General features: G+C 42.8%; 1 protein-coding gene across 3 annotated transcripts in view; it reads left to right on the forward strand.

Moving 5' to 3' along the window:
* Positions 1 to 22984, forward strand: part of LNX1 (ligand of numb-protein X 1) — a 180323-nt gene that overhangs the window by 136049 nt on the left and 21290 nt on the right. For all 3 annotated transcript variants that reach the window (XM_066233592.1, XM_066233591.1, XM_066233593.1), the window contains 4 exons: positions 7352 to 7593; positions 8130 to 8282; positions 11256 to 11458; positions 13795 to 14166. In XM_066233592.1, coding sequence (XP_066089689.1) covers positions 7352 to 7593; positions 8130 to 8282; positions 11256 to 11458; positions 13795 to 14166 — 970 coding nt within the window. The remainder of the gene's footprint in view (positions 1 to 7351; positions 7594 to 8129; positions 8283 to 11255; positions 11459 to 13794; positions 14167 to 22984) is intronic.

Below are 22984 nucleotides of genomic sequence, written 5' to 3' on the forward strand. Positions count from 1 at the left end.
AATACAGTATTATCAACTATAGCCACCATACTGTACATTACATGCCCACAACTAATTTTACAAATTGGAAGTTTGTACCTTTTGACCCCTTCACCCATTTCACCACCACCCCCAACCTCTGGTAACCATGAATCTCTTGTTTCTATAAGCTTGGTTTTTGTTTATTTTTTAAGGTTTTACGTATGAAATCACCTGATTTCATATAGATGGTGGCAGAGTAAATTGAGTATCGACCTAGGATGCTGAAAACCCAGGTTTGAGGCCCCAAGATCAGTGGCTTTAGCAGTGGCTCATAGACATGACCCCATGGTCGCTGGCTTGAGCCCAAGGTCACTGGTCCAAGGTCGCTGGCTTGAGCAAGAGGTCACGGGCTCAGCTGGAGCTCACCAGTCAAGGCACATATAAGAAAGCAATAAGTGGACAACTAAAGTGCCGTAAGGAATAATTGATAATTGATGTTTCTCATCTCTTTCCCTTCCTGTTCGTCCCTGTCTGTCCCATCCCCTCTTGTTTAAAAAAAAAAAATCATATTTGTCTTAGTCTGGCTCATTTCATTTAGCATAATGCTGTCAGTCTATCTGCATTGTCACAAATGACAAGATAGCATTACTTTTTTATGGCTAAATAATATTTCTCTGTGAGTGTGTGTGTATCACCTTTCCTTTATCCATTTATCCACTGATTGACACTTAGATTATTTCCATATTTTAGCTACTGTAAAAATGCTGTAATATAAGTATAATACCTTTCAAATTAGTTTTTTGTTTTTATTTCATTGGAGAAATAGCCAAAAGTGGAATTTCTGGATCCTATGGTAGTTCTTTCTTTAAATTTTTGAGAAATCTTCATAATGTTTTCCATAGTGCCTGCCCCATTTTACTTTCCTAACAATAATGCACAAGGGTTCCCACTTCTCTACATCTCCACCGTTTATTTGTTGTCATTTGATTTGTATCTCCCTGATGATTAGTGATGTTGTGAGAGTTTTGGGGGTTTTTTTTAATGTGCCTGTTGGTCATCTATACATCTTCTTTAAAAATTTTCTGTTCAGATTATCTGCCCATTTTTAAATTCAGGTATTTTTTCTTTTCTTCTTCTTCTTCTTCTTCTTCTTCTTCTTCTTCTTCTTCTTCTTCTTCTTCTTCTTATTCTTCTTCTTCCTTTTTTTTTTTTTTTTTTTTTGCTATTGAATTGTATAAATTCTTTATATATTTTTGATATTAACCTTTTATCAGCTATGTAATTTGCTAATATTTTCTCCCATTTTGTAGGTTGTCTTTTCATTTTGTTGGTGATTTCCTTCACTGTACAGAAGTTTTTTAGTTTGATGTAGTCTCATTTGCATATTTTTCTTTTGGTACCTTTGTTTTGGTGTCTGATCCAAAAAAAGTCATTTTTAAGACCAATGTCAATAAGCTTACCAGCTGTATTTTCCTTTAAGGGTTTTATAGTTTTAGGTCTTACATTCACATTATCAATTCATTTACAGTTAAGTTTGAGTGTGGTATAAGATAGTGGTTCTGTTTCATTCTTTTTCATGTGGTTCTCCCAACACCATTCATTGAAGAGACTGTCTTTTCCCTATTTTATATTCTTGATTTCTTTGTTGTAAATTAATTTGTCATATGTGTGGGGGGTTTATTTCTGGACTCTGTGCTGTTACATTCATTTACATGTCTATTTTTATGCCTAACCATGCTGTTTTGATTACTATAGTTTTGTAATATAGGTTGAAATCAGGAAATATGATGTCTGCAGCTTTGTTCTCCTTTCTCAAGATTGCTTTGGCTATTTGGGGTCTTTTTATGATTCCATATACATTTTAGAATTGTTTTTTGTATTTCTGTTATAAACATCATTGGAAATTTTATAGAGATTACATTGAATCTGTAGATTGCTTTCAGACCATAGACATCATAATATTAATTCTTCTAATTTATGAGCATGCAAAATCTTTGCATTTATTTGTGTCTTCAATGTCTTGATGAAAGTTTTTAGTGTATAGATCTTTTACCTCTTTGGTTAAATTTATTCTTAGTTATTTTATTCTTTTTGATGAAATTACAAATGAGATTTCCATTAATTTGAGAGAGAGAAAGAAAGGAGAGCAAAGGGAGTAAAAGAGAAGCATCAACTCATTTCACTTAATTGTTCCATTTAGTTGTATACTCATTGATTGCTTTTCATATATGCCCTGACCAGAGGTCAGACCCATTATCTCTGGTGCACTGGGTCAACACTTTATTCACTGAGCCACCTGGCAAGGGCTGAGATTATTTTTTAACTTCTTTTTCTGATAGATAATTATTAGTATATAGAAATGCAATGTATTTTTATATATATTAATAGTTTGGTATCCTCCAACTTTACTAAATTTATTAGTTCTAACAGTTTTTTTTTTCTTTTCTTTTCTTTTTTTTTTTTTTTTTTTGTATTTTTCTGAAGCTGGAAACGGGGAGAGACAGTCAGACAGACTCCCGCATGCGCCCGACCGGGATCCACCCGGCACGCCCACCAGGGGCGCTGCTCTGCCCACCAGGGGGCGATGCTCTGCCCCTCCGGGGTGTCGCTCTGCTGTGACCAGAGCCACTCTAGCGCCTGGGGCAGAGGCCGAGGAGCCATCCCCAGCGCCCGGGCCATCATTGCTCCAGTGGAGCCTCGGCTGCGGGAGGGGAAGAGAGAGACAGAGAGGAAGGAGTGGGGGGTGGAGAAGCAGATGGGCGCTTCTCCTATGTGCCCTGGCCGGGAATCGAACCCGGGTCCCCCGCACACCAGGCCGACGCTCTACCACTGAGCCAACCGGCCAGGGCCGTTCTAACAGTTTTTTGATGGAGTCTTTATGGTTTTCTGTTATCTGCAAATAGTGACAGTTTTACTTCTTGCTTTCCAATTTATATCTTTTCTTCCTCCTTCACTCCCTCCCTTCCTCACTCCCTCCTTTCCTCCCTTCCTTCCTTCATTCCTTCCTTCCCTTTTTTCTTTTCCTTGAAATAGTCTCCTTGAGGCACCAATCAGCAGAGTGTGTCAGCTGTGTGGCTGCTGCACCCTTAAAACACTGCTCCACATGCCCCCCCCCTCCCAGCCTGATTGCCCTTGTTTCCTCACCTGACTAGCATATAGTTTGTAAGTCTCATTTCAAGGAGGGACAGACTTGCAATTAATAAACTCAACATGAGGAGCAGACTCGAAATTTAGCTAATTCAGAAGTGAACCAAGACAGCAAGAACGTGAGGGAAGTTAGATCAGAGGGAGGTTGTATAGTTACTCAGACTGTTATGATGAGAATATTGAGGCTCTTTCTTATGAACAACTTTGATTCTTCTGTTATAGTGGATAGTTCCATCAGAAAGTAGCCCTCCCCTGAAAGCCAGCTTATGATGCCCAGTTGGCTGAACTCAGTGGAGGACACCCCATCAGAGCCTCCATGAATTATGCCTGGGGTCCATCCTGCTTTCAGGTCAACTTCCATTAATATTGAACTCATGGGCTTGGGAATTTTTGCAAGAAGGTTGATCATTTTCTCTTCTTGCTCCCCACCCTTACAAAAAGGACAGAAATTCCATGGTGCACCCAGTGTCAGCATTCTAATATTAAGACTGACTTGCCTCTGCTCACTTGGATATAGGAGCTCAAAATTCCAATTCTATTATTCAAACAACAACAAATGATTTTCAGAGTTGTTTTGCTGAACAAACAGCATATCAAAAGCACATAGTTTGCTTAGAAAATAGTTTTCCAGCCCTGGCCAGTTGGCTCAGTGGTAGAGTGTTGGCCCAGCATGTGGATGTCCTGGGTTTGATTCCCAGTCAGAGCACACAGGAGAAGTGCCCATCTGCTTCTCTCCCCCTCCCCCTCACCTTTCTCTCTATCTCTCTCTTCCCCTCCCACAGCCAAGGCTCCATTGGTTTGAGCGCATCAACCCTGGGCACTGAGGATGGCTCCAAGAAGCCTTTGCCTCAGCTGCCAAAAGTAGTTCAGTTGCAAGCATGGCCCCATATGGGCAGAGCATCGGTCCCAGATGGCGGTTGCCAGGTGGATTCTGGTCAGGGTGCATGTGGTAGTCTGTCTCTATCTCCCCTCCTCTCACTTGGAAAAGAAGAAAAAGAAAAAGAGAAAAATGATTTTTCATGTTCCCTTATGTTCATCCTTCAAGTTCATGGCCATCGCCCATCACCACCTGAGAGTACTTAGTGCTCAGGATAACTTAAAGAGAGAATAAATCCTGCTTGCTTTGAACACAACCCAGGGTTCACAGTATGTTCCTGTGCTGGCCAAGCTAATCAGCCCTTCCCTTATCCTCCCTTCTTTTGTGCTTGTAAATCCAGAGGCCCCACTATTAGTCAACACAAAAGAGATAATTAGTAAGTACGAGCTGCTACCTTCATAGATCACTCTGCCTCAGATCCCAGCTAAGCCAAGAGACTGGAGCAGGCAACGTTACACAAGTATGAGTTGCTTTAGCAGAACCTTTTTTTTTACCAACGCTTATGAGCTGGAACCTTAAATCTAGATTCTGTACCCTCTGCAGCTATTGTAAGGATATGAGGCCACAGGGAAGGCTTACTTGCCCATTTTAAGAAGTTTTTCTTTCCTGACTCATGTGTCTTTGGAACTCCAAGGATTTGAAACAGCAATGGTTTCTTAATGTTATAGTCTTGGGATTCAGATACTTTTAAATACGTTCACCCTCCTCCCAAATGAGACAGCAGAATAGGATGCCACTTTTTCCCACTGGGTTATGTGATGTCCCCAGAAAGCCATGGCTGGTACCTTTGCCAGCCATTTGTCCAATCAGAAAATTCATTTTCTGCCCTGGCAGGACACATATAATGGGCAAGGGCATTGCTGCCCCAAGAAAAGAAACTCTTTCTAGTCTGACTAAATCGTCTAGGAGCTTCCTTCCTGTGTGTGGCTAACCAAACACTACTGGCCTGCATAGAAGTGTTCCACTCAAGCATTTATGACCTTGGAGCTGCTCAAATGAATGTTGGCTTTTATTTTTTCCATCACAAAGTATTTCTTCCAATTTTTTGAGTTTCCCATATCAACCACTTTGCTATTTTTAAGCAGAAAAATTCCAAGCCAATGTAGCTAATCAGAACGGTAAGACTTTATCAATTCAAATAGGGAGACTGAATGCTTTCAGTGAGGAAAGGACTAGCATTGGAAGCTGGTGGCCTGTTTCATCCTTGATAACAGTGTAAGCTTATATAATTAAAATCCTTTCTCTACTAATAGTGAAACCACATTTCATCAAATCTAAGATGCCACTGATTACAAGAAACATATTTCATATACCAACAAGAAAAGAAAATTTAAAAATCTTCCACTGGTTAAATGATCTCAAAACATCCTCAAAGTTATCCCTACAGTGTGTGGACTGGTCACATCAGACACTTGGGGCTTTGAAATCCATTCAGACAAACTGGTGACTTCTCCTGCCCTCTAGTTGTATTGTTTGGCATAAAATAGTTCAGTCCTTTTGAATAATCTCAGTAACAAAATGTAACACCACTTTCATCTTCTTGGGAGGTATCTTTTTTCCTAAGCAAATAAAACATTTGCTTGTCTCTTTGCAAGAGAATACAGAATGTCTATCCTTCTAACAATGAATATTTGTTTCATCAATACCAAATTTATATGCCACTTACTGTTTTGGAGACCTTCTGTATCTATAATAACTTTTCATTTCAATGTTGAATAATAATGTAATCTAAGACATTTATGACAATTAAACTCTACTGAGAGTAGATGTAACTCAATAGAAATGACAACATGGACAGTTGTGACCATGTTTGCCATGCCCAGGCAGTGGCATCTGCAGCAGGAGCTGTAAGACCACCAGTCACCCATGCATTCTAATCTCAAAGATGTTAAAGTACGAAAAAAAGAACATCTTATAATGCATAAATTATGGAAGTAGCTACAATTTACTGAGGACTTACTATCTATCTGACAAGGTACTAAACTCTCGACAAGACAATGTCAGTCAGATTTTATAGCAACCCAAGATGTATGTGCAAATAAAATGTTTCACGAGGTTAACAAAATTGCCCCAGGTCACACAGCTAGGTAAACTCTAAAGCAAGGATTATTTTTCTGATATGGATAGTAGATCCTTCTGTGTACCACCTATGCGGTGATTCTATCGCCATGGACCATATACATACTGTGTGCATACTGACTATAGGTTGCTGATTGATTCTGTTTTCATTCAAGCATCTTACCTGTATACCTGAAGCATCACTCAAAATAGGCTCTCAAATGAGTTATTTAAAATAGCTCATTCCTTCTCATTCTTTTGACTAAGACCATATACTACTCACAAAAATTAGGGGATATTTCAAAAATGAATATAAAATTATAAAATATCTTCTAATTTTTGTGAGAAGTATATATACAAATAGCCACTTCTTAAAGGGGCTTATTCATATAATTTCTGCCCTCACAAAAAGTATGGAAGCTATTGTGGCTATCTGCAGCTACTTCTTCTCCACAGTGCAATGACATAGTTCAATCACTACCATTATCTAACCAAAACCCTACCAGAGTGCCGAAATAACTTGCCCAGTTGTACACGAAAGTACATTCATAACACATATATGGACCTAGATCAACTCAAACCTGGTCTCCTGGCTCTTGGGCCTGCTATTTAACACGGATGGAAATGGGTACAGACTACTATGTTTGTTTGTTTTTCAACCATAGATGTTGTTTTACTCTCCCAGTGTTAGAAGATAGAACAATGAATGAAATTTTTTAGCACACAGGAGTCCCCAACCCTCGTCCTGGTCACTCTGTGGCCAGCCCAGATGTACAGAAGGAAAGCTAGCAAGTCTGCCTCTCAGAAATGGCCATGCTGAGTAAATTCCTGTGGCTTGTGGCCACTCTGTTTCCATGGACAGTGAAATACGGAATCTAGGAGGAGCGTTGAACTTACGTTCAGTGCTTTGGGAGCTAAACCCAAAAGAGAGGACCGTGAATGTGACTAAATGCTTTTGTAGTCAAAATAAATACAAGCAAGAAAGAATTACCAAGTCCAATTAATAGTTGAAGATCACCAGCCTCAGGCCATAGTCTTGTAGATACCACAATGACTTTCATAAATTTGCATTCCAGGGACCAATGTAGAGATAGCTCTAAGAGAATTCAATAAGCATCTTTCAAAAATTTTCTCAAATTAGTGCATTTGGTTGGCAAGTGTGCTCTGAGTTTGTACACGTAAAAAGGGAGGTAGATCTAGGGGTGAGCAAATCAAGCTCTGAGAGTAGCACGCATGCCTATGTGAAGAGGTTGGTTGAATAATGAGCCAAGCTGAAGCCTTTTCTCATGTCCCCTGGCTTTGTCACAGCTGTAAGGGTGCCTCCCACTACGGCCTGACCAAAGACAGGAAGAGGCGCTCTCAAGATGGCTGTCCGGACGGCTGGGCGAGCCTCACAGCCACAACACTCTTCCCGGAGGTTTCTGCAGCTGCCACCGTTGCCTTAATGACAGACGAGCCTGGCCTGGACAACCCTGCCTACGTGTCCACAGTGGAGGATGGTCAGCCAGCAGGCAGTCCGTCAGACTTTGGCCGGAGCAACCGAACTAGGGGTGAGTCAAACGGATGGTTGTCCTGGAATGGACTCCTTGCCTTGGGATGGTCCAAGGCAAGGAATATTGTGGAATATTCCCTATGGAAAGTTCTCGAAATGTTTTTTTTTAAGGAGAACTCACTCTAGTAGTTTTGGCAGCCACCCAATGTCCAATTCTCCAAAGTAAAATAAAACCACGGGTACTTCAGATCATTAAAAAAAAATGTGTAATCTGAGTTGGTGAAAGGGGGTGGAACTAGTCCTAATGACTCATTCCCCCCACCCCACCCCCCGCAGAGCCGGTACCTTCCCATCTGTGCGGCTCCTGAAAGGTGTCGTTCTTCAGCCCAACCCCGGACAAAAGAAAAGCAGATTTTTAAACAAGTCATACAATTTCACTGTAAAAAAAATTTAGAACTATACCTAAGCAAATTCTACCATCCTACCACGTAGCAGTGATTACCAGTTGTGTTTTGCTGTACATCTTACCAGATGTGTGCCTCAAAGAGGATTTCTGTGCCTGTGGAGCGACTGTTCCTTCTCTCTGTTTCTCAGCATGGCCCTTCGAGAGATCTTCTGTTAGAAGCAGATCATTTAAAAAAATAAATCGAGCTCTGAGTGTTCTTCGAAGGACGAAGAGTGGAAGTGTTGTTGCCAGCCAAGCTGACCAGGTCAGAGAAAATTCTGAAAACTCCACTTCCTCTGAAGGTAAATGAACTCGCGGCAGGCTGGGGACGGGCTCGTCTTCCAGAATGACTTCAGGGGTGATAACAACCTGACCGCCACTCACTTTCTGTGACAACTCTCCTCCTAAGGACATGTTTCTTACGTTGATTAGCCTATTTCTCACATACGTAATTGCAAGCACAAATTATTGTTCTCTGTTTTTACATAGGTGTGGGAAAAGGTGTTAGAACGCCCACCTTCAGGTACTAGCTTAATACATACAAAGAATAATTATAGTTAATAAATGAAAAAGAGAGCCATGCCTGGCAAAGAGTAAATGCTGTGTAACTACTTGTTCTTATTCCAACTATGGATGGCCTATTGCGAGGTTGGAGCTGTGTTTCAAAAAGACGAATGTGTCAGCCGTGTCGTGGGTGCAGGGTGCTTAGAGACTCCTTGGATGCCCCCCGAGGCTCTTACTCTGGAACAGGATGACGTCGGAAGTTCCAGTGAGGCTGGTGGTGATACCTGGTTTATCCATACTTTTTATATGGGTGAAGAGACTGGCTCTACTGCTTATCAGCTGCATGGCCCTGGCCAGGTTACTTAAATTCTCTAAGCCAGCGGTTCTCAACCTATGGGTTGCGACCCCGGCGGGGATCGAACGACCAAAACACAGGCATCCCCTAAAGCCATCAGAAATACATATTTTATTTAAAAATGTATTGTATAATAAATACATATTTCCGATGGCTTTAGGCAACCCCTGTGTTTTGGTCATTCGACCCCCGCCGGGGTCGCGACCCACAGGTTGAAAACCGCTGCTCTAAGCTTTAGTGTTTCATCATCCTTAGAGGAAAAAACGATAATAATTATTACTTCATAGGATTTTTAGGACTAAAAAAAAGAAAAAAACTATTCATACCAATTGCTTAGCTCAATGCTCAGTATAAAATAATAAACTCTTAGTAAATAACATTGTATCACTAAATCCTTGAGTGAAGAAAGATATTGAACAATTCTTTTTTTTTCTCCTAGACCAACGCATGTTTGGCAGTTTAAAAATTTAACTCTTTAAAGTCACTAGGGTCTAACTGGTGTGACTGTATTTAACATCATTTACAAGTGTGATTGGTGTGTCCTCTCAGATTATTAAATCAAACATCCTTGAGTGGTTTAGGTTTGGGAATACGGTTTTTGTAAATCTGCTGGGAGAGAGGGAGAAGAGAGGAAGAAAATCAGCAGCTTTGATTATTTTCAAATCTTTCTTTGTTCAAAATAATTTTTTTTAATTTCCATTCCCTTGTCACCAAACCTGTTCCAGCAAATGCTTGTGGTGTATCTTACTCAGTGTAATCAGTGTAGTTTAAACAGTAACTGAACTCGGTCACCGAAGCGCTGTTAGCACCAGGGAACTGACAGGTTAAGATGGCTGCCCACAGGTCACAGCAAAGCCAGTCACTTCTTGTAAATTAAATCCCACTGGGGGTTAAGGACCCACATTTACAGTGTTTCTGGCTTCCTCTGGCCACTAAATTGCTTTGTTTATCATGTTCTATAGTACTTAGAAAGAATTAAAGTTATTTCTGTATTGTTCCTAGAAAGTTGAGTACTCATGAATGAACTCAGAGTTCATTAGAGAAAATGGACTAAGGTCATGGGGTGTGATAATAATCACAAAGAATGCATTATGCAGAACTAGGCGTGTGGTCTTGATCTTCCCAGCTGACATAATTAAGGAAAAATCAGGTGAGGGGGCAGAGGTGGTTGTCAGCAGCTACAGGAAACAGAAGCATTTCTGCCCTCCTCATTCAAACTCAAGCCTCAAGCAGCTCCAGCTGAGTGTCTCACCCACCAGACAAGGTTTAGCTTGGCCTGCGATTTAATGGTGTCCCCTCTGTATACTTCCATTCAAACCCAGGTGGGGAACAGCACCAGTTGTTACTGCTGGCTTCTAGGTATATAGGGCAAGTCCCCTGTGTGACTGTTACCAGGTTGTGAACCCCTGGCTCCAGGGAAACCTAACTTTGCAACTTTCATCCAGTCTCATCACTTCCCTTCTCTGGGCTCAAATATCCTCACTTGTCAAAAAAAGGTTTGACTTGCTATCAAACCGCACAATAATTAGAGCAGATCTTCAATGTGTGGGCACCGTGGAATGGGGTGGGGAGGGCGTGAAATACGTCATGGGGGAAAAAAGAGTCCTCAGTTCAAGATCACGTTTGAAAATGCCAGCCTAGAGATTTCTGAGTCTCCTCCTTGCTCTGAATTAGTGATTTTGGCAAAGTGGGTCCAAACCTCTTAAAGCCACCAACTAAGCCTGGGGCTCTTTTATTTAATCACGAATCAAGCTGTTTGAGTTCCTTTATTGACAAGTGTCTGGTGGAGAGGACTGGTCAGTCCCTAAGCCTGAGAAGCAGGAACTTCTGGGAAGAAATATTCAAAATGATCTGAGAGGGCAGATGAGCAGGTGTGTTTTGTTTTGTTTCTTGATAAGTAAGTGATGAAACTGCAGTCTGTTCTATAAAGACCTGTCATTCATTCATTCATTCATTCCTGTTCACCCAAATATTGACTAAAGTCTCCTGTGTGCAGAGATCTGTGCACAGAATGCCAGAAGAGCCAGAAGTTATGTCTTCGGGGGTCTTAGAGTTCAGTGGGAGATATAAGAAAGGGGCATAAAAAATAATAGAAGATTGAATACAATGAGAAATGAAGAGAAAGTTTTACGGGAAATGGAATGTTTAGAGAGAGCAGGGAATGAGGGATCAGGGCAGAGTTTAATTGGAAGGGATCATTTCATGCAGGCTTTGAAGGAAAAATTGGGTTTAGGCCTAGAATAAAAATCATTCCAGGCAAAGAAGCTTATGCTGGCATGGAGGAAGGAAAATTGAAAACATGTATGAGGAACAATGCATAGTTTATTTTGGCTGAAACCAAAGTTTGGCAAGAAGAGTGGTTGGAAATGTCCGTTGGGTGGGCGTCTTAAGTAAATACTGTCTTTGTCCATTTTAGTCTTTCCAAGGTTGTATCACCTGATTCCAGATGGTGAAATTACCAGCATCAAGATTAATCGAGTGGATCCCAATGAAAACCTCTCCATTAGGCTTGTGGGAGGCAGCGAAACCCCCCTGGTCCACATCATTATCCAACACATCTATCACGACGGGGTGATTGCCAGAGATGGCCGGCTACTGCCAGGAGACATCATACTAAAGGTGGAGACCATGGCTGTGAGGCCACGGAAAAGGGCTTGATAAAAAGCACTTCAGAGCAACTAACTGGGTGGATGGATGGATGGATGGATGGATGGATGGATGGTGGGTGGACAGATGGATGGATGGATGGGTAGATGGGTGGATTGATGGGTAGATGAAATACTAAAATAAAAGTAGAGCAGTCACTTTTCCTAATTACTATGTTGATATGCTTAATATGACCATTATAATTTAATTGAGATAGGTCTTTGTCCTCATCTTTCTTCCTCATTTTTTCCTCTTATTTCTCTCTGTTGTACATACTTCTCTGTCTCTATCATTTGTCTGTCTCCCCTTCCTTCTTTCTTCTCCTCCTCCCTCTCTCTTTCTACCCCTTCCTCCTAACTTTAAGTAACAGCAACATAAAACAATATAAAACTAGAGCATATATCTTTCAAAATTGCTTTTAGATAGATAATGGAACACTTCATATTTTATCTACTTACTCACATTCACACACGGCTCTCCCTGTAGCTTAATGGACCTCCATGGGGCTGGGGGGGGGGGGAGAAGTCATCCCTAAGTTATTTCCACCAACCCATAGACATTCAGGGAGACAGGTGGTGGACAGAATACTTTGGGCAGTACCGTCCGTCCTCTGAGGTTTGGTGGAGGGGAAGGACGTTAGGGAGGATTTATTCAAAAGAAGAGACAGGATAAAGGAAGAGTTGTTTATCAGACAAAAGTCAAGCATGTGCCAAAAGTGACAGAAAATTTCTTCCTGGTAATATATTTCCCATCTGATACTCAGATGACAGCTTCATCCACCCCTTCTAGGTCACTGAGGGGTCAGCTACTGCCACATCATGAGCAGTTTCTTTGGCAAGATGTCCTTATTCTTTGGAATAAGAGAAAATGTAAAGCATTTATCGCAGAAACACTGAAATTCCCACTGGCCTCCGAGGGTGGGGTTCAAGGCAGGGCCCGTCAACACTAAGGGACAGTCCGGGTGCAATCAGCAGTGCTCCCCGTGGCACCCTCCCAGCTCTGGTGGAGACTATGACCCTCTCCTGCCTGGGAGGGTTGCACAAGAAAACATTCGGATTCCTACGGCCTTCGCTGGCGCTCGCAGGCGAAACGGCTGCCAGGACTGTTTAGCAGGCGACCCTGACCTTCTCTTGGCCTGGATGTGACAGAGAAACCAGACACAGGCTGAGGCGACAGATCAGAGTGAGGTCTTTAAGCTCACCTGGGCTTGGACAAAGGCCCTGCGCCTCCTCTGTGCAGGAGGGAGCTTCCCTCCTCCCAGAGACGCAGCAGGGAGCCCACAGTTGTATGCTGCAGGAAGGAAGGCCCTTTAAAATCTCACTGCAGAGCTCCTCGAACAATTGGCTGCAAGTACAAGAAATCTTACCAAACCATAGAAACTCAAGAAGGTTGTTTCTGTTCTGTGGGGCCTCCCTCCATAAGCACAGAGGAGCACAGGGCTGCTGTGAAACTGTTTTCGTCCAGAGCAATGACTGCCCGTGGGGGCTGGAGCCTTCGGGCTGGGCCACTCAGCCAGGGTAATTAAAACCAGACAGCCCCGTGGGCATCCATCCCACAGATCTTTAATGAGGCACAAATGAGAGGGCCGAGCTTGACGACATTTAAGTAGCATCCTAAAGTGATCCAGCCCTTCAGTGAAAGAGCCTAGAAACTTCTATTCACACCAGTTTATTCAAAACTGCAGAGATTTTGTTGTTTTTGAGAACACAGGCAAAAACTTTGCAAAATTCTTTCTCTGTCTCTCTCTCTCTCTGTTTCTCTCTCTCTCTCTCTCTCTCTCTCACACACACACACACACACACACACATGCACACACGCACACACGCTCAGTAGTGCGGCCTGGAAGTTCCAGTATGGGTGACCCAGGGAGAAAAATTCGTTTGGGTACTTTGAGAAAGAAAATGTCACCTCAGTTTGAATTGAACAGCAGTTTACTTTTATCATTGGAGCTCTGTGGAACATTTTCTATTCTTATTTGCCTTTTTATACCTTTTTTTCTTTTTTTCTCTTCACTCCAACTGAAAAAAATAAGTTTGGCAACAGAAGTGAGAGTGCAGATTACATGAATTGTAGGGCCTGGGTAAGGACGGGGGAAGTCAGATAGTTCCCGCCAAGAGAGACCTGGGAAGGTGTTACAGGTGACACTCGTGGCAGGGTAAGGGGTAATGTTGGAAGATGGAGATATCGGGATACAGGATAAGGTGACAGAGCAGAGCGGCTCTGTGAACGGCCCTGATGGTTCTGTGGTCCTGGGCCTTCTGGGAAGGGTCATGGCAGGCGGAGCTGACAGCTGGGTCCCCTCCCCCCAGGTCAATGGGATGGACATCAGCAATGTGCGCCACAACTACGCCCTGCGCCTCCTGCGGCGGCCGTGCCAGGTGCTCTGGCTGACTGTGCTGCGTGAGCAGAAATTCCGGAGCAGGAACAATGGACAGGCACTGGACACCTATGGGCCCCGGGATGACAGCTTCCATGTGATTCTCAACAAAAGCAGCCCTGAGGAACAGCTTGGAATAAAACTGGTGCGCAAGGTGGACGAACCTGGGGTGTTCATTTTCAACGTGCTGAATGGTGGTGTGGCAGACCGACACGGTCAGCTGGAGGAGAACGACCGAGTGCTGGCCATCAATGGACATGACCTCAGATACGGCAGCCCGGAAACGGCGGCTCATCTGATCCAGGTGGGTCACAGGTCTCCCCTAGATCCCGACCAGAAACCCTCAGCCTGAGCAGGGATGCTCAGCACCCTGACCACCTTCCCTGTCCCTGCTAATGTGATATACAGTGCCTCCCCTTCGAAGAGTCGAGATCGAAGGCCAGGTAAGAACATTACTCAAACAAATGCTGTGTTTTGGGGTGATGGACATTCCTTAGGTTTTGCCAGCCATCCAGTCTGATGCAGGTGAATACACTGGGCTGTGTACTGCCAGCTCACCAGGTTCAGATCACTCTAGGTTAGCAAGGTTGTGTCATCCCTGTACCTAGCATGTTAGTTATAGACCCAAGGGTCATTCAGATAGATTCTGGACACACTCAAGCCATCCCATTGTACCAATTGTCATTAGAAGCTGTGCCATGCACCCTCCAGTGATCCTGTGGACAGAGACCACTATAGGAGTGGCTAAGGCTAAGACCCTTCTCTATGATTACATCCAAGCCCCATGGAAAGCCCACAGTAACTCAGGTATAAGCTTGTGAAGAAGTCCTCTAAGAAGAGAGATATATAAACTATTGATCATTCAGGCCAATAGAGCTTCCAATAGCACAGCATTGGTTCAGATTAATTCACTTTCCAAGCAATGTGGTGTCATTCAGCCGCAGTATGCATTTTGTTGACTTTGGTTGAGTCGTCATGAGTTTTCTAATGTTCACTGAGCTTCTAGCTTTATTCTTAAAGCAGCAGGCTTTGCTCTGTGGTTTTATATTCTCACATCCATTCATTTACTTCATTGAGTCTATATGTATTCAGTTTCTGCTGCTTGACTAGCCCTAGGTTAGGTGCAGAGAACAGAGAGAGGGTGACCCTTAGGCTTACGGGAGGTGGACTTTTTCTAAATTACTTCATATGGAATGATGGTCATGTTGTGGAGACATTAAGCGCTGTGCTGCTGCAGATGAAGGAGAGGAATTTTTCTTAGGTGGCCTAGAAACTCTGCAGAGAATTAAGATCTTGAACTGGGGTTTTGAGGAATCAGAAGTTCTCCAGGTGGACGAGGCAAGGAGGGTCACCCTAAAGACATCCAACACAAAAGGACATTTCCCTAAAGCCTGTTAGGAAAAAAGGTTAATACCTGGAGCAAGGTGTCTTAGGAAGCATTTGCAATGGTCTGGCACATCATGTCAGCTTCTATTTAGCGACTGAAGTGACTTCAAAAATAGTGAGTTAGCATCCATATTGACTGACTCTTGTGCCAAGTTCCATGGAGGACGACAGTCAGAACACAGAGTCTGCCCTCAAGGACTTGATTATCCAAGTTTAAATAAATCTCCCTACCCTCCGGTTCCAGCCACGGAGTTCTTCCGGGTGTTGGCAACACTCTTCAGTATTGTGTGTGTCTTATCCCTCTTCTTTGGGAAGAATCAAATTGTGGATGATACTGTCATTTTAAATGTGGATAACCTGAGGCAGAGGGGACAAGGGGACTTATCTGACTGCTCAGTCTACCAGAATAGGAACCACACGCCGTATCTTGGTCCCTGAACTATGGCTCTTGGTGGTACCCCAATTCCAAGGTGATTCTCAGCCTGATGGGTATTCCCAGTGAGGTGTGATGTCCTATAGCTAGAGAACAAAAGCAGGCTTATAAGAGGCATCGCCCTTCTGGAGTTTATGCCATCTCTTCCCAAATTCACATGCCCAGCCCCAACCTCTCCGAACACCATACCTCATATGCAGCGGCCGCTTTGTTTCTCCATGTGGATGTCTAGAAGTCATCTCAAATGTAAAGTCCAAAACCAAATCCTTGGCTCTCTTCCACTCCAGCCCTTGTCATATCTGCTCTTCCTCCTGTCTTTCCCAGTCTCTAAAAATGACACCACCATTTACCCAGTTACTGGGGCCAAAAAGAATCTTTACCCTTTTTTTTTTGTTTTTTGTTTTTTTGAAGTGAGAAGCGGGGAGGCAGAGAGACAGACTCTTGCATGCGTTCAACTGGGATCCACCCAGCAAGCCCACCAGGGGGGCAATTATCTGCCCATATGCGATGTTGCTCCACTGCAACCGGAGCCATTCTAGTGCATGAGGCGTAGGCCATGGAGTCATCCTCAGCACCCGGGCCAACTTTACTCCATTGGATCCTGGGCTGTGGGAGGGGAAGAGAGAGATAGAGAGAAAGAAGAAGGGGAGGGGTGGAGAAGCAGATGAGCGCTTCTCCTGTGTGCCCTGGCTGGGAATCGAGCCTGATACATCCACACACTGGGCCAACCACTCTACCACTGAGCCAGCTGGCCAGGGCTTTTACTCTTTTTAACATCCCCTTTCCACAACCCATTTCTCACCACTTCCATGGTTTCCATCAGTCAGGCAACCATCAGCTTTGGTCTGGCCACTGCAGGAACCTCTTCACTGTCTTCTTGCTTCCACTCTCAATCCTCTCCCTGTGCTCTTCCCACAGCAGTTAGAATGACCGCTTTGCAAAGTCAGTGCCATCATTGTCCCTCTCTTGCACTCAGCTCTCTGATGCTTCCCAAGACACGTAGATGAAAAATTCTAAAACCCAGCACTGGCCTCCAATGCCGTACATAGTTTGGCTTCTAGTTGTGTCTCCAAACTTTACTTCCTAGCCGTCACTTTGCTGTCTTACTACTCTTCTGAGTTTTCAAAAACTTCTTCACCTGAGGACTACAGTATTCTTACTGTCCCTCTGACTGGAACATTCTTCCAAATAGCTATGTGACTCACTCCCACACTTTATTCAGATCTCTTCTCAAATGCCACCTCTGACAATCCCACTTTAAATAGCATCTACTCCCAATTCTGTATCCTCTAATCGGCTTTGTTTTCTATCAACTAATTATTATTACCTGCCAATTAAATAAAGTATAATACAGTATAGGATTATATCTCAATCACTTAGAGAAATGCCTGGCATTTGTAGACATTCCATATATATATATATATATATATATATATATATATATATATATATATATATTTGTTGAATATATAAATTGAGTCAAATTTTAAAATTTTAAATTATTAAAAATATAATTTAAATATTTTATCTCATAGGGATTTTTTTTGTTAAACCATTTACCAAATAACAAGTGCCAAATATACTTTTATATGCTATTTGTCCCTAAGATAGCATCTCTATTTTTGTCCACTTGAATTTGTTCCATTATTATTGGCTGAGAACCTTCTGTGTGCTGAGAGGTGGGCGGTACAATAGGAGACAACACTGACACAGTTCCTGGCCGATAGAGTTTGGAACACATTCCCATTTCTGATCTCAAACACAATCAAGCCAGCATGAAGTAGATTATTCCTGCCTGTACGTATTGCTGGGTGAGGCAGAAAATAGGCAATGTTTATGAAAACATTAACCCATGAAAAAGGAAATAGTCCTTGCTGTTTTTTCATCAGGAAGAAACTGCACTCTAAAATAATCTGCATGATTATTTTCTCTTTAAAAAAACTAGGCTTTTAGCTGTTCATCAATTTTTTTGTTGTTGTTACACTTGTTAACGCCCTCTGCAGGTCGATCAGTGCAACTTGCATTCATTCTAGAGTGCCTGCCAACTGCACTTTGCAACAGGCAAAACAAAAAACTCCCTTACTCATGTCATTTGGAAAACTTTGGCATTCTACATAGGATTGAATATGGCATGCTACTTTTGTAGATTAGTAACAGAAGAGGAAAAACATTCTTTTTCCCTGAGAAAGTTAATTTATGAAATCTTGCCTAACAGTGGGACTTCCTAAAAGATTCTTCTGCTTGCTAAACAAAGCCAACGTGCTTTATAAGCAGGGAAGGAGAAATAAAAATAAAAAAAATGGGCAAAGCTAGTTGGAAATAAAATGGAAAAAATAGAAGGCTGGGAAAACCCAGTTAAGCAATCTCAGGAGGAGTGGATTTTATTTATGTGATACTTGTAACACACACCAGGCTGGGAACATTACACTAAATACCCTCAAAGGTTACAACTCAAGTTCCCAACCAGTCCGTGGCTGTATTGCCCTTGTACCTACTCCATGAATCATAGTTACCTTACGGAGAAATTCCCAGACAACATGTCCTTTGCTTATGTTTTCTCCCACAGTACCACTCACTCTGCCTCTCTCTACATGATTTCAGGGAAAAGTTATTACAGAAAAGCCACAACTGTTTTGAATTTGACCAGCTTTACAGATGTGGAGGTCTAACCTCAGCTTACTCAGCAGCTGCCCTGGGTGCCAGAGCCCAGAATCAGAGATGTTGAGAGTCAGGCTCCTGAAGAGGAGAAATCTAAGGAGATGGAAGCTTCAACTATGGGGCAGTGAACTTATTTAGAACTTAGTACAACTTTATTTTTCTCTGTCAATTTAAGGTTTTTGAGAACCATGGCTAGAATAACTGTGTGAAAGAGATGACTTTGTGGAACTGTCTGGTGTCATACCTACAATGAGAGAACAAAGAAATATGGACGAAGGATTTGAGATGCTAGAGACAAAATGACATGTGAACATTCCAAACCTTGGCCATTCAGCAGATATGTATCCAACGCTCAGTATGAGAGTGGTTTAGCCTGAGACTTGTGCCTATTTTGAGATGTTCTCAGTGAGTTCATATTTATTTAGTTCAAATATACACATTCAGTAGATCAGGGGTCCCCAAACTACGGCCCACGGGCCACATGCGGCCCCCTGAGGCCATTTATCCACCCCCGCCGCACTTTCGGAAGGGGCACCTCTTTCATTGGTGGTCAGTGAGAGGAGCATAGTTCCCATTGAAATACTGGTCAGTTTGTTGATTTAAATTTACTTGTTCTTTATTTTAAATATTATATTTGTTCCCGTTTTTTTTTTGTTTGTTTTTTTTTTTACTTTAAAATAAGATACATGCAGTGTGCATAGGGATTTGTTCATAGTTTTTTTATAGTCTGGCCCTCCAATGGTCTGAGGGACAGTGAACTGGCCCCCTGTGTAAAAAGTTTGGGGACCCCTGCAGTAGATGAAGAAAGTCATCATGAATTTCAAATTTTGAGTACCCCTTTTGTGCTTTTTTTCCCTAGGCAACTTCCAGACTCAGTGCAAAAACTAAAATAATTCAAAGCCAGTTGAAGAGGTGGTGATAAGATTGGTTTTCATTCATACTGACATATGTGTGGTCCCCTTCCCCCTACCCCGCATGACTTCATATTTAAAGGAAAAGCGCTCTTCAAAGAACTGACATCCAAGCTCTTCAAGTTTTTAAAAGGAAAGTGATTGGCCTTTAGACAAAGCCAGAAACTAATACCGGGGATCCTCGGGTTACGGCAGTCTCAACATAGGATGTTTTGAGTTTACAACACTCACTTTCATAAAAACTAAAAAAAAAATTGAGACGCGTGCTCCGGCATTGTACTTACGGACTACGTGGGTGAACTAGTTTGGTTGTGCGGCGGAAGAATACACAGTAACGCAGCATATTAGTGAGGGTCTTGGGATCCCCCAGCATGCTGACCTAGGCCATTTTCTACAAGTGTTGCTAGGGTGTGTTTCAACTAACACCAAAATTCGGGTTATATCACATCCTAGGAACAGAACTGTGTCGTAACCCAAAGACCCTCTGTAATGCACTATTCACCGACTTTTGTTCTAAATACACGATTCCAGCTCATGAGTTTCAGTGCAAAACTGGAAAAGGGGCAGCACTGTTGTTCGCTGGAGCCAGTAAGAATTGTCAGTGTGGCCCTGGCCGGTTGGCTCAGCGGTAGAGCGTCGGCCTGGCGTGCGGGGGACCTGGGTTCGATTCCCGGCCAGGGCACATAGGAGAAGCGCCCATTTGCTTCTCCACCCCCCCCCTTCCTCTCTGTCTCTCTCTTCCCCTCCCGCAGCCAAGGCTCCATTGGAGCAAAGATGGCCCGGGCGCTGGGGGTGGCTCCTTGGCCTCTGCCCCAGGCGCTAGAGTGGCTCTGGTCGCGGCAGAGCATCGCCCCCTGGTCGGCAGAGCATCGCCCCTGGTGGGCGTGCCGGGTGGATCCCGGTCGGGCGCATGCGGGAGTCTGTCTGTCTCTCCCCGTTTCCAGCTTCAGAAAAAAGAAAAAAAAAAAAAAAAAAGAATTGTCAGTGAAGTAAGACCTGAGAGATCGCTGTGCTTTTTACACATTAGCACAACTAATACAGAATCAAATGCCTTTAAACCAATTTTCTTAGCGTGGTATTGTAGCAAATTTAAGGCTCATAGACTTAATACATCAATTCTAAAAAACATTTCTTCTGAGTTGAATTCTTATAGTCCTAATGGTTTTTACACGGAGCTCCAAATTCCATGCATTCGTATTGAAACATGACTTAAACTGTACAGCTTAGAATTTTGGGAGCGAATCCATCAAAGCCACACACTGCAAATATGAGGGGATCTTGAAACTTCACTGCCTTTCTCCAACCTACATCTTCCCCACTTGCACTTTCTTCTTCCATGGGAGAGAACTGACCATAGGGGTAACTTCCAGGAACCAGAAAGAAAAGCTGTTTGGGGTGAAAGAGCTGGGTCATTCTGTGGACAGCAGATTCAGGGACTCAAGAACTAAATTCTTATTTTGACCATGTCACTGACATGTGTAGGATTCTGTCTGTATATGTTGTAACAACATCATCATTCATTTCTTCATCTCTAAAAGATATGTGCATCTATGAACGTAAAGATGAAAAAGGAGCCAGAATCTAGTGGGGGGAAATTCGCTAAACTGCTATGTCAGATCTTTTCTTACCTGGTTAAATCCTGTTTACCTCCTTCCTCAGTATCCTTTTCCCTTTGCTAGGCTCTGGTTGCTCTTAGCTTGCTATAGTAGCTGCTGCCTCTCCGGCAGAAGATACGAATTCTTTCTAAATGTGCCAGGCACTGTGCTGAAGTTTCAATGGTGAACAAGTTGCCATACACCATACTTGCTTTCATGATGTTCATTTTACAGGGAGCGATATCAGCTTACAGTGCACCGTTAGCTCATGCTGGATTTGTGTTTCTAGAGCCCCTGACTTTTTGCTCAGTGAGAGGTACTTTTGTTTCTCAGCAGTTCCCTTGCTCACTGGAAGGAGAGTTAGGGCAAGGACTTTGTTTCTGTACCTCCTTGTGTATAGTATGTTGCCACCTCACCAGGAATAACTGATGACTTAAGTGTTTTTCTAGCATATCAATTGGTGACCCTGTTCATCTGGGTCAACATCCTGGTGTCTGTGTTTGCCAAAAAGGGTCTTTGTGCCATAGGAAATCTCGGAGCAAGGCTGCACGCTACAGTGTAGTGGGGGTCTGGGAATCTCACTGTCATCTTTCAGTTGGTCAGTGATGATGAAGACACACATCTGTGGACCTCTTGACTTCACAGAACACAGAGACAATCCCCTGTGCACATATGAAATGGTAAAATGGGAACTCTACCAATGAGGTCTTGGGTGCAGCTGGTCCACCAACAAGAAAAGAAAAAGGAAAAAATGCCCTATTCTGTGCTAGTCAGACTAGAATTCATTTTCTAGTTCCAATTCTGTTGTTATTAGAGTAAGTCCAGAGTTCATCAAGGTTTTGAGATGACTTGAAAGTATATTAAATTTTGAAGACACTAGGAATATTTGACCTCAGAAGGAGAAATGATAAGGGAGGGCAGCGATGAGAGTTATCTTTAAGTAGGGTTGTCATGTGGAAATCAATCTGAGGTTACCCAGAGGGCATGGCTAGAACCAATGAGCTGGCAAGAGAATGGCCAATTTAAGCTCAACCTGAGGACAAACTTTCTAATTAGTGCTATCTAAAATGGCCTGGACTGCCTTGAGACACAGTGAGTTCACTGTCATTGGAGGCACTGAGGCATGAAGGGGGTGACAACATTCATGGAAATGGAAGGGAAATGGAAGCAGGGAAAATGTTGGATTAGATCAGTGGTAGTCAACCTTTTTATACCTATCGCCCACTTTTGTATCTCTGTTTAGTAGTAACATTTTCTAACCACTCACCAGTTCCACAGTAATGGTGATTTATAAAGTAGGGAAGTAACTTTACTTTATAAAATTTATAAAGCAGAATTACAGCAAGTTAAAGCATATAATAATAATTACTTACCAAGTACTTTATGTCGGATTTTCACTGTTTTGCAGAATAAATCTTTATAAAACAACTTACTATAGTTAAATCTATCTTTTTATTTATACTTTGGTTGCTCCATTACCACCCACCATGAAAGCTGGAACGCCCACTAGTGGGCGGTAGGGACCAGGTTGACTACCACTGGATTAGATGATGTCTGACATCCCTTCTCTATCTGTGACTTTTTATTAAATAACTGTGGAACCAGCTCTCCGTAATTCCCAGGTCGTTGTGAGCACAGGATGGATGATCTGAGAATGATACTGAGCAGCCGCTGGAAGGGAAACTAAAGTGGGGGCAGCCTGGACAGTGTAGAAAGAATCATCCCCACAAGTATATGTTGAAAATTGTCTCTCTTTGAATTCACGGAAAAGAAACCAGTATGGTATGCAGACGCAGAATGAGTTTTATTTTGTTTTTTGTTGTTTTTTTCTAAAGACATAGTCATTAAAGTCTGATCAGGTGATGGTGCAGTGGATGGAATGTTGGACTGGGATGCAGAGGACCCAGGTTCAAAACCCAGAGGTCGCCAACTTGAGCATGGGATCATGGACATGACCCCATAGTCGCTGGCTTGAGCAAGAGGTCTCTTGCTCTGCTGTAGCCCCACGGTCAAGGCACATATGAGAAAGCAATCAATGAACAACTAAGGTGCCACAACCAGGAATTGATTCTTCTCATCTCTCTCCCTTCCTGTCTGTCCTTATCTATCCCTCTCTCTAACTCTATCTCTGCCAAAAAA

The sequence above is a fragment of the Saccopteryx bilineata genome, chromosome 5 (assembly GCF_036850765.1).
Source record: "Saccopteryx bilineata isolate mSacBil1 chromosome 5, mSacBil1_pri_phased_curated, whole genome shotgun sequence".
Lineage (NCBI taxonomy): Eukaryota > Metazoa > Chordata > Mammalia > Chiroptera > Emballonuridae > Saccopteryx > Saccopteryx bilineata.